Source organism: Porites lutea, chromosome 12 (assembly GCF_958299795.1).
Source record: "Porites lutea chromosome 12, jaPorLute2.1, whole genome shotgun sequence".
Taxonomy (NCBI): Eukaryota; Metazoa; Cnidaria; class Anthozoa; order Scleractinia; family Poritidae; genus Porites; species Porites lutea.
Window position 1 is genome coordinate 12315200 of NC_133212.1, and position 13011 is coordinate 12328210.

Below are 13011 nucleotides of genomic sequence, written 5' to 3' on the forward strand. Positions count from 1 at the left end.
AATAAACGGCGAACTCAAAATCCTTCAAAATCGTTAAAAAAAACTGCTTTTAAGTAAGGAAGGAAGTAACAAGAGGGTCGCACACGACAGTAAAAACTGATGAACTAGTGGCCCTCAATCGTAATCAAAATATTTAGAACTAATAAAACAAACACGACGAATTAAGATTTAAAAATACTACAAGATAAGCAAAAGTAATATGTACAGTAGAATAAAAAGATAAAAGGACATCAAACATCAAAGAGATGACAGTAAAACTAATGAACTGGTGGCCCTCCGTATTAAATTTCTACTATTATTAAAAAACAGCGAATTAAAAATACTATAAGATAAGAAAAGTGATATAAAAGACTAGAATATAAAAATGCGAAAACATTATACCCAAAAGAACTAGGCTAAAAAATGTTTTTTTAAGAGCATTCTTAAACGCGCCAGCGGTGTCCTTCTTTCGCATGTCAAGAGGAATCCTATTCCACAGCTTAGCTCCACGAACTTTAAAAGTACACCCCCCTTCTGTTTCTCTGTTATAAAATGGACATACCATTAAAACCTTCCATGACGGCTAGCTCTGGTATCACTCCTGGTATTTGAGTTTCTAGGTATTTTAAAATGGTTTCGTTATGTAGTCTGGGGAGTCATCTTCGTTTCTTATGCGCCTAAATATTAAACTACGCTTTTGAAGGTTTACTTCGTCCTTAAACGGCAGCCAATCAAGCCGTCTAAAAAGGTCTTTACTCCTATATCTTATATTTGCATCTAAAATTTATACGCGAGCTGCCGCCTTCGCAGTTGAAATACTCGTTTCACATTCTGTTCCGTCGCCGTAGTCCATGAGCAAGATCCAAACAACATTATGGGCTTAATCAAAGCATTAAAAACAGCTTACCCTCTGCGAGGGGCAAATTACGCTGAATCTTTTTAAGTACAGCAATCCTTTTTGCCACTTTCTTGCAAAGGTCATCGATATGTTCAGTAAAATTTAGGTGGCTGTCTAATGTTACCCCAAGTAGCTTCTGTAAAGTGACTTGTTGAATCTCGCTACCGTTACATGCAATTTTGAGAGCCTTGCCTGGAATTTTCTTATCCAAGCTCTTACCAGTTACAAGCAAAACGACGACAATAGGCAAGTTGCACTAAGAGGTCACGTGACCAATGCTTCCTTTTGCTGATGCCAAAAATTGACAGAGCACATAAAAATTATCTTACTCTTAATTTGAGAGGGAACGCATTTAAGGAAGATATTTTACTGCACTTTGATTTTTCAACAAAGCAGTATGATTTGTATTGGCCGCCATGCATACTCTTGCCCTCCAACATGGCGGCCAAAACTACTTTTTGCTTATATCTTGTTAAACGTTTGATAGTTACGCTCAGATGTGCTGTAAACGTTACCACATCATCTTTTCAACATTTCCCTTGAACTTTAAGTGCAAAATTTGTGTTCTGAAAGATGTAATACTTAAGTTTAAAAATCACATTTTGGTCACGTGACGAGAATGACGCGGGTTTGAAAAACCAAATTACTATTATTTTGTTTAAGATATGACCCACTACTCGTTTTTCGAAGGCAAAATCATGTAACTTTCATTTTCATAAACACGATGTCACATGACCTCTTAGTGCAAATGGCCTATATACCACAGGTAAGGTAATTCAACGTTTATTGACATGGATCACTGATTGATTTTTATATAGTATACATACTTCGCGATATATCTCTATAATAGGTGAAGCAAAGGGTGAATTCAGTACATTTAATTACTATAAAATAACAATCGGTTACACACAGCAATTGTGTACGTGCCCAGTGGTTTAATAGTGCTATTTGTAAAAGCTCCTGCCCTGGCCTTACAGCCTCCATTTTCGATTTTCATTCTCTTTTTGTTATCGAACGCTCCGTCTGACGTTTTAAAGTGTGAAGTCGTCAAGTTCCTCGTTCTTATTCCTCGTCCTCGTTCTTTGGAATGAGAGCCGTACTCTAATGTTTCGAGCAGCAGTATTCAATATTAAACAAAACTTTATCTTCCTAATATTATCTTAGTGCCCAACAAAGTAAATTATAACAAGAAGGAAATCTTCATATTAATGAGCCTGAACGCCATTCTTTAAGAATCTAAATCTTAACTTACTAAACCTGTGACCAGCTTTTTTTTTCTCCTCTTCCAAACAAAGGGGAAGAAGGATAGCTTGATCGCAGGTTGACCAGGTTAAGCCTAACTTAACTTTTGGCCACAGATTCGAAACCTCCGGGGTGGAGGGGGAGGGGGGAGTTTGAGTAGGGGTGTGCCACAGAGCCATTTTCACCTTCAACCCTGTCTAAGACACTGCTTTAGGCAAGTGACCATTTCTCTTAATCCTTATTCATCTTATTTCGCAAACAGAATTCATATTCTCTTTTATCATCATAGAAAAATTGTCGATACCAGATATGTGACCGTCCACCACCTGTTTAGGGCCTCCGGTTCAGAGAGATACCCCCGTTCAATTCGCTCGTTGGTGAAATTGCAAACAACATAAAGTAAGCACTGAAGCACGCGTGCCAACTCCCTGTTTCAGCAATGCCGAAATTTTGTATAATTGAAAATCGTCAGAAGCCGTGTTGTTTCTTACACTCGTTTAGTGTCTAGAAGTCGTTGAAAGCAGTTTCCAGTCGTTTCCGAGTGATTTTGAGGGGGGTCTTCGTTTTCTACACATCGGGGGGGTTATGTAGAAAACGAAGAACCTGGTCGAAATTTTGTCTAATCGAAGATCTTGTTGTTTCTTACAGTCCTTACACATCTAAGGTCGAGATACCTGTTTCTAGGTATTTATAAGTAATTTTGAGGGGGGTCTTTCTTTCTTCGTTTTCTACCCACCCTTTGAAAGTGGACCATTTTGACCTTTTAGCAAGGCCCATAGTAAAATCAATGAGACTCTTCTAAAACCAGCCCTAAATGAAAATATAAGCAGCGAAAAGCTTTCCTTATACTAGTTTGCATAAGTTCATGCAAATTTTCTCATCTGTCATATTTATTTGTTTTTCCGCCACGTTAATTAGTTACTTACCTTACTTTTTTAAATTTAAATTTAGTTACTGCTCATGTTATTCTGAAAGGTCACCTCTGAGAGCCGTCTTCTGAAGCTGTATGTTGAAGCTCAAGCATATGAAACGTCAAGTTCGATATTATAAAAGTCAGTTATACAATGGGTTTGTTATTTATTTCTGATGTTTGTAACCGCAGTTTGTGAGTAAGGGAATGTTCAACAACGATTTTCCAACGATATTCCAACGTACTTGTATCTCCGCTGATGAAGCGCCAGGCTCGAAACGTTTGGAGAGGAACTCAAACCACAAGACGGCACTTTTGTTCATTATTTTTTGTGGATCAGCATTGTACTGTATCGATACTGTAACCTACTGTAGCACTTTAACTGTTTTGACGACTTGCTGTTATCATTACGTCATTTATGGTACCGCAGCTTAATATAGAAATCATACAACTATCTTTTATGTTCAAAACTGAAAAAACAAAAAAAACAAAAAAAAAAAAACGGAACTGTAATTTTATCGCAATTCAAATGTTCTTCAAAGAAGGAATGAGACGATGAGAGGAACGTGTCGTAATCGTCAATTTGATCATCTCACTGATAGTTACTGAACCTATTGGCCATCGGCCATGATATATAGTACAGTGCTGCCGTCACGTACACCTTGACAAAAGCGCACAACAACTGTTCCAGGTATACCGTGGGGCACGAAGTTTTTGCGGGAGGTTATTATTCGATATTTTGTGTTTTGCGGGAACTAATTTTTGCGATTAGGATAGATTTGTTTTTCTTGCTGGGAATTAATTATTTTTTTTTAATTTTTGGGATTTTCAGAAAGTACCCAGTACTCAGCATTGATAATATTTTCGTTTTTGTTGAGTACGTGCAATAGAAATACATATTTTCAAGCGTTAAACCAGTATTTCTTTGTTTTTGAATGAAAGATGCAAGAACAGTATAATTTTATCGCAATTCAAATGTTCTTCAAAGAAGGAATGAGACGATGAGAGGAACGTGTCGTGATCGTCAATTTGATCATCCCACTGATAGTTACTGAACCTATTGGCCATCGGCCATGATATATAGTACAGTGCTGCCGTCACGTACACCTTGACAAAGGCGTACAACAACTGTTCCGGGTATACCGTGGGGCACGAAGTTTTTGCGGGAGGTTATTATTCGATATTTTGTGCTTTGCGGGAACTAATTTTTGCAATTAGGACAGATTGGTTTTTCTTGCTGGGAATTAATTAATTTTTTTAATTTTTGGGATTTTCAGAAGGTACCCAGTACACAGCATTGATAATATTTTCGTTTTTGTTGAGTAGGTGTCATAGAAATACCTTATTTTCGAGCGTTATTTCGTTGTTTCTGAATGAAAGAGTCAAGTTGTGATTAAACAGTCACGATTTCTTCTTGTAGTGAATTTAATGTAGAGGATATTTACTTTGGATTAAATGTTTGCGAGAAAAATGTTTGTGGTAATTTGTATTTGCGGAAACTTACTTTTGCGGATCGCTGGAAAAACCGCAAAAATCGCAAAAATTAGAACCCGCAAAAATTTCATGCCACACAGTATATAACTGAGAAAATTAAAAAGTTTGTTACTCTAGAACCTACAGCTTCATAAACAATAAGAATTATGGAAATGTGCATTCACCTTCTTTTGAGGAGCGAAAATGAAATTATAAAAACGACATCAACAAAGTAAAGTGCTCCTGAGAAGTCAGAAGTATTTGAGATGTTGGTGTTTTATCTGTTACACGTAAACCGTCGATCGGTGATTTTTGTTAAAATTTACACCAACAGGCTCTCTCTCGTAGTACTGTACAACCGGTTTTGCTGAAGAAGGGTCATAAAGTCGAAACGGTGTGTGTGTTTTTGTTAAAACATTTGACACCCTAAACCTTAGACTTCCTCAATGCCAAATTCAGGCTCTTTTAATTTTAAATAAATTATCATATCTAGCATGATTTATAATCAGTTATCATCAGTCAATTAATAAATCACTCATTATCGTTATCACTGAAGTTGGGTTTCAAGCACAGCAGCAAGAAACAAGGAGGAGTTCCAAAAAAATTGACTGCACCATTTGGCACGTGTCGCGTGAGGAGGTAAGCAGCTTTAAACATGACTTGTCAGCGCCGTGGCTCCTCGGAGGTGAAAAGTTGTTAACATTGTTTTGATCCAGTCGCAATTTACTTCCTCTTTGCGTGACCTGAGGCCTGAACATTACGTGATCTTGTGCTCGTTATTTACATTTTGCAGTGCTTAACGCGGGGATTAGATTTCAGATCACGAGTTGTTACACTGGGCACGTACAGTATTTTGCATCGAAATTCAGTTTTTGGACAAGACACGGAAATCAAGTCGCCAAAACATTTCGTCTATACTCCGAAGATGATGACACAATTTCGACCCAGATTGTTTACCATTCGATCACCAGGACTAAGGTACGTTGTTTCTTTCGATCATGATCGCGCGTGTTACTAAGAGGTGCGAATGTACCGTAGTGAAAATCGATGTTCGTAATTACTTCTTTCGCCCCAAGTTCAGCTTTTCTTTCTTAACGCAATTGAGTTAAGACGTTTGAGAAGTCGACTTTTTATCAGTAATACGGGGTCAAATTTTGTCTGTCACTCTTAGGTGAGCGTTATGAGCGACCCATGAAGCGAGCGCGAAAAAAAAAAACAACAACAACCGCGCGACATTGAGTGACTGCGAAAGTCTAAATTGAGTCTGCCCGCTGATAAAAATTAACTTAAACTCTTTTAACCAGGTTACGTTCTGAAGAATTTTTTCCCGTTTTTTTCAAAAGCTAACCCTGTTAACTTGCCAAGTGCGGCCGTAAAGGTTCTTCCAAAAGGTATATAGAACGTGGACGACGGACTGTCTTTTAAAAACAGCTTAAGGAAGATAAAATGAGATAAAAAGATTACGGTCTAGCACTAAAACATTGATCCTAACCTCCCTCACACACAAACATTCCTTTGGCTTGTCACGCATATCCTTTCCCCAACGAGGAAAGCACATGCCGCTACTGAAGGACACTGGAAATGAAACTGAAATTCTGTATGTTGATAAAAAAGAGTTAGAGAATTCAATTTTAGAGTTTTGATTCAATAAAAGGTATGAAACCGGGAAGCAAAAATTTTCTTAGCTCGCTTTTCGCTCTTATTAGTCTCGCGTGCGTAAGCAGCGAGACTTACAATTTGCAACGCGTTCAGTCGTCGTTTTTAGGACACAAAAGGAGTTCATTGTGCCAGGTGTTCCTAGCGGAGACCGTGGAAACTGGGACTAAGGTTGTTTACCATTTACCACAAATTCCCGAAAATTCTGGCTGGGATGTAAATGGTAAAAGTTTTTTTGGTTCGTCCCACTGGAAAATTCCCGGGACAAACGCAAATTCTGAATAGGAAGTCCCGTTTTGCCGGTTGGGACGTTCCGTTACCAGTTACAAGTTACTTGAGTTTCGTACTACAGTCGACTCTCGCCTTGCGGACACCTCGCTATTACGGACAGCCCGCTAATGCGGACAAGAGTCAGCCCTCCGGCGAAACGCATAAAGAAATGACTGAAACAAACTCGGACACTTTCCTGCCCCTAAGCGCGACAGTTCACTTGTTTTTTTCTCTCGCTGTAGCGGACATTTGAGTGCTTTGTCAAAAATCCTGCCTCACATAACATAAAGAATAAAGCGACGTTACAATAACGGAAAAAATGACACTAAGTACTATCGACCGCTTCTTTGTAAAAGAGTAAACAATTGACTGCTGTACAGCATTTTAGACATTGACATTGCCATTGCCATTAGAGCTTACCAACATTTTGCGTTATTTTAAAACTCTACTGTAAAAGTCGTTAAACAGGTTTCTGTTATGAGTATACTGTACAGAATTTCTGCGGTAAAAGAGCTGCCAAGAACAATAAAAAAACATTATATTTGACAGTTAGTTAACATTTTAGCCATTCACGTTTACTGGAGGAGTTTCCGTTTGGTTTTTTAAGCCGTTTCTTATGTATCCCTTGTCATTGCAGGACCTTGGAAGTGATAATACAGCAAATTTAGATCTATTTATAATCTTATTACATTTAATCTTTTATGGTCCATAGTAATAAGAAGTAAACGTGATTGTCGAAACTACAATGCTTTTGGGATTTTTACATGTTATTTCATAAGTTTAAAGAGAAACCAATTTTCTCCTCTCATACCCCGCTATTACGGACACTAAATCTTCCCCCGGCCCGGTTTCCGAGATCTCACCTTACCTCTAAATCCTTCGTAGAATTTTCGATTTGTTCATATGAAAGGACGGGCGAGCAGTCAAACAAAAGGCCTGGCACGCCCTACAGGCGTGTGAGGCTCGCGCGCTTTGCGCCACGCTTTACCGATTTCTTTACTGATTTTGAGAAAAAAACCGACTGTTTTGCAGTCTAGAGCCGCCGCCTCTGCTCTTCTCAGTTTCCTCTCCTTTTATTTTCGTGTTTGCGCTTTGCTCAATTCAGCCGTCCCGACTATCTCGGAGCCTTAAACAGGCTAGCTCGCAAGCTAAATGGAGCTGAGAAGGCCTTAGATAACAATGACCTCAACCAGGTTGGCGTCCAGCGGTTTTAGTGAAAACAAGGGTTTGAAACCTGGTCTCGGTCATTACTGGGCCGCCCCTTTTCGGGGCTGCCCAGTTATAAATTCGGTCCTCCGGGGGAGGGAAGACACGAGGGTCTGGTACCGAGAAACGATGTTCTCAGAATGGTTTCATACGATTTTCCCTTGCACGGACCCTTGCACGAATACTTTTTGTACTTCGTCTCCGCACCCCCCTCCCCAGAAACCCAGAAGGCGTTGCGAACCTGAAGAAGGCTACAGTGAAACCCCGATAATGCGACCACCGTTTGGTTTTAAAATCCTGGTCGTAATAACGAGGTGGTCGCATTAACGGGGTCTTCAAAGTAATAAAATGACTCAATGGTTTTTACGTTTGGTTTGAAAGAATATGGCCGTAGTAACGAGGTGGTCTTATAAACGGGGTGGTCGTAAGGCGGGGTTCCACTGTATTTGCGTTGTTCGAAGTAATTCGATTATAGGAGTCACTCTATAATTTTTTTCTTGTTCGAGTTTAAGTCAGTTGATGATGTTGGCGCTGGGGAACTCAGAGAAATGCTCACGTTGCATACAAACCCACACGCCGTTCACGGTAGGTTCACACTAAAAGATGACTGTGAGCGTCAGGCCGTGGAACGCCGGGGCCGCTCCGTGAACTCAAAGAGAGATTTATCGATCGATGTAGTACATGAGCAATTAATAAGCGCAATTTATGAGCAAAGTATTTCACCAGTTGACGACACTATGGCTGAAGACTTGATTGTAAGCTGTGGTACTCGCTTAGTGAAGCGAACAAGGCTCAGTTGCTGATGAATGTCAGATGAATCCTGATGTTACGCACGTCCATGAGCGAGGGACGTGACAACTTTGTTATGTTAGAAGACTGGCTTTTCCTTTAAATATTTCCTTCTATTTAATGCAACACTCGCCACTTTGGAGGTCTAAATTTCGGATACTGAGGATAAAGAAGGCACGGACCTGAGAATTTCGCACACAAGTTCAAAGCTTCACCGGGACATCCCATCCGGGAGCTTCACAAAGACCGACTTGAGGAAAATAGGAGTTATTACTGACAAGATTTGGTGACTGAGTAGAGCATACAAGTGTAGCCCAGGTCGAGGTTTCAGGGGGTTTGCTTTTGTTTGTATCTGTATCCTGCTAAGCTTTTATCATTAAATTTGTACATGATCTTGTGATCACAATTCTGGGTTTTCGCCCATTCAGCAAGCACGATATATCAGATGTATTGATGTCAGCATTAGCAAGTTTCAAAAAACACGCCTTTGTAAATTTTCAGCTTGCGTGATGATTCTTGATGTTTCTTGTACCATTTTATGGAGATGTAAACTGAAGTCACCGCAAAATGGGAACTTAAAAAAGAGCATAATCCATTTATCTCGAAACATAATACACATGACTTACACGACCTTTATTTTCCTAAGGGTGTTTTGAATACGAACGAACACAGTAAATGTGAGGGGCAAAAGCAGTTTTAATATGAATGAACCATAGGGTTTAGTTAATATAAGGGTCAATTATTGTGCATTGAAATGAATCGCTTGAAAAGAGAGAGTTCGCTTGGAGATGTGATCACAGGTAAACAAGGGCACATTGTGCGTTACGTTCAGTCTTTTTAATATCCAAGGACTGTGAATAGTGTTTCCACATTGTTTAGCTGGCACAAAAACTTCGGAGGAATTATAAAACGGCATAGTTATCTGCCATGAAGAAAAGTTAGTCATGGGCGTCGTGAGACAAACAGCGAACTCGAGCGAGTTTTTAACTCATATCGGTGTCAGGTAAAAAAATATGTTATCGATCTTTTCATCTATTTACATTGTTTAAAGTGCGTGCTGATGAAAGCAACATGCGAGCGAGAAATCTTTAAATTTTTTTAGGTCACAAAATGCAAAGGATGTTATTCCTTTAAGTTAGAGAAAAATACCAAGAGGAAAATCTTAAAACTGAATATTTTTTATCTTGTGGAAAAAATAGTGCGTTTTCATGTAGACTGTAGACCGCAAATTAGGATCGTCTATTTAAAGTCTCAGTGCAGTCAGTGAGGCCCCTGGATCGGGATCAATGGGCAGTTGGCTGTCTGTTTCAGTACACCTCTGGGTTTCATCCAATACAATATTTCTGTCTAGTGTAAATTAGCCCAGTGGCGAGTAGCTGACCCTGTCGCATTTTATACTCGTAGAACAACAATTATTTTTGGAATTTCCGGTTACGTCAAATTAGTCACGTTATACTGTCACGCTATATTTTGGGAGACAGAGGGATTCGGGGATGCTTAGAGTTGATGACTAACTTTAAAAGTTATTGTACAGCCCCCACTTAAAAATGGTACTCATTTTTTGTGGTTCGAAAGTCTTTCAAAGGGTACAATGTTCTGAATGAGTTTATGTTTCAGTCTCACATGAGATCCTGTCTCAGCCTGAGTGTGTATAGCCGCCCCCTCCCCTCAGAAAAAATATCCCCTCGGCAGCCCACTTAAAAATCGCCTTTCGGCGGTTCTTGTTGTAGTCTGCTACACAACCGTTTTTGGTGTCGTCACGAAACGCTCCTCCCCACGAGGGGAGGAGCGTTGCGTTACGACACTAAAAACGGCTGTGTAGCAGACTGCGGTCATTGTTAATTAAGGATTTTCAAATGGAGCGCGTGACCAAAAATTTAAAGGTCGTTACACACTAGGCGAAGATTTGTAGCAACAAGTCGCGGCGACAGATCACTCCGTGTGTACAAGTGCGGCAACATGTTGCGGCGACACATCGCAGACTCAGACAAATCGCTTTGTCTCTTCTCTTCAACAGAATAGGCGAGTTTCGTATTCCCGGGCGGCCTAGGACGAGTGCTTGTTTTTGCGCGAAAGCGAGGCCAGTGCTTGTCACTTCTCAACAAGAAAAACAAACGTAAGAAAACTGCGCCTGAGTTGCCGAAAAAAGGGAAAATTTGAAAGGTTGCGGAGGTCTCAAAACTTACTTACAGATTTGAGAAATCAAATCAAACAGCAAAAGGGAAATAAGCTCGTCATCACTGAGAAAAACAACGAGCCTAGCCAGAAATCGTCCTAAATAGTGTTCAATAAAAATGCGAAGATGGTTTCAAAATCCTTAAACATTGAAGGTAATAGCCTGAAGCCGTTTTAATGTTATTTCAGTGATGGTTAAAAGTTCTTTAAGCCATCCCTTCCATTGGAGTGGACGTACTTGTCGAAAGCCTGCAAGTTAAACTGAAACCTTAATTTTATTTACCTTTTTTTCTAACGGAGCGAATGCAAACTCTTGTGCCTTTGAAAAAAATCAACCGACGGGGTAGACGTTCTGCATTCATTCCTTGCACTGTGAGCAAGTTAAATCGGTTTTAACGAAAATGACTAACATAGTATAATTTTATTTAAACATAAGCTTACATTTAGTTTACACAGAAGCATATAATTTATGCTTCTGGCTTACATTATTCATCAAAATATTCAGTCACATGGAGCTGAAAACGAACGCGCATTTCGGTCGATAAGAACTCAACACAGAATTTTATACAGACTATGTACTGAGCAGTTTAAACCGCTCCATTTTACAGGTATACACAAGAGTAAAAAGAATACAAAGAAGTAAGATACTAAAAGGAATAAAATATTGTCATTTTAACAAACTTTACTGATTTACTCTTTTCAAGCTTAAAACGTTTACGTCTTCTTTTGGCTACGTCGCTTTTTATCTTTCTTCTTTTAAGCACGATCAGCTTTTCCCACAATTTTCCGTTTGGCTTATTGGCAAAGTTTAAGCTTTACAATCTTACTGTTTTAAAGGTTTCTATCGTTTTCTAGCAACTCAGCGGCAAATTACCTATGTTTGTTTTTGTTTTTGCAAAGAAGATGACCTGCATTAGCCTCGGAAAAGTGCTCGCCCCAGGGCCGTCAGGGAATACAAAACTTGCCTATTTTGTCGCCGCGACAAGTCGCACAATTTCTGTCTGATTTGATTTTTTGCAACATGTTGCTGCGACAAAATTCTGTTGCAGAGACAAAGATTTTCAGAAAAATTCTCCGGTACATACGAAGCGATTTGTCGCTGCGACACGTTGCTGCAACCTGTCGCCTAGTGTGTACAGACCTTAAGAGATTTGTATCAAACTTGCTAACCGCCCAAAGATTTTCTTGCCAACTCGTTAAAATGGCGTCGAAAACCGTAGCTCATTGTAGGACACTCCTTGTTTTAGTGACTACGGATTTCCGAACCCGAATTTCCGTTTGGAATGTGGGGAATATTTTCTTACAATTCCCAGTGACACGAAAGCCTCACTGTTGTTCCAATTCTTAAGTGTTTTATTCTGCCGATCGATCCAAGAATGTATGTACAAAACAATGCACGTGCGCCGAAAGCACTGCGGCCTATCATGTGATTCTAAATTGACAGTTTAAAAAGATCATTTTCTTAAACAAAACAAATCACAGGCTCAATAGCGTCACATCTGTCACACGGTCCTATATCGTTCTCGACAGGAACATGGTCGTGTAAAAAATCTTTTCACATGCTGCGTTGCTCCCGCTAATTTTTTCGCAGGAACCACCCAAAAAGTCGTGTTTCAATTACTTTCCAACGGGATTTTCCGGACTGGTAAACAACCCTAGCTGGTGGACAATGTGGTGGAACGCGGGAACACATTGAGTTCAATTTACCACAGCTAGCCCAAGCTCGAAATATGAGCATCGGGATTGTTGCGTAACATTCAAAATATAAGGATTTGTCTGGGGAAAAAACCTATCGTTTCTGTAACCTATGAAAATGAAAGAATTTCCATAAAAAACAGCTTACCTTACTTAAAATGTGTGTTACGTCTCTCCTGTGTGGTCCACGGGCCGATTTATGGCCGTTTTATGGGTTTGATTGTTAGTCTGTTGAGTCACAGGTAGCCCAAGCTCGAAATATGAGCATCGGCGAGCATCGGCATTGTTGCGTAACGTTCAAAATATAAGGATTTGTATGGGAAAAAAACCTATCGTTTCTGTAACCTACGAAAATGAAAGTGATTTCAATAAAAAACTGCTTACCTTACATAAAATGTGTGTTACGTCTCTCCTGTGTGGTCCATGGGCCAATTTAAACGCTAAACCTTACTTTTTCTTAAATGAAATGAATAAACAAGACTTACCTGCAATGTTTTCCACTGAGTTTTGGTGTCTGTTTATCGTTGTACTGTTTTTTTGGCTTTATTGCGTAACGTGACCACTGTTACTCCTTTCATGACATCTGTGACTTCGTTCTATGAAAGGAGTAACAGTGGTTACGCAATAAAGCCAAAAAAACAGTAAAACGACAAACAGACACCAAAACGCAGTGGAATACATTGCAGGTAAGTCTTTTTTATTCATTTCATTTTAGAAA

General features: G+C 39.5%; 1 protein-coding gene across 1 annotated transcript in view; it reads left to right on the forward strand.

Annotated features, from left to right (window-relative positions):
• The first annotated feature begins 5300 nt into the window (after nt 1-5300).
• LOC140922135 (uncharacterized) overlaps nt 5301-13011 on the forward strand; it is a 29153-nt gene continuing 21442 nt past the window's right edge. The window contains exon 1 of the mRNA XM_073372157.1: nt 5301-5480. Coding sequence (XP_073228258.1) covers nt 5428-5480 — 53 coding nt within the window. The 5' untranslated portion in view covers nt 5301-5427. The remainder of the gene's footprint in view (nt 5481-13011) is intronic.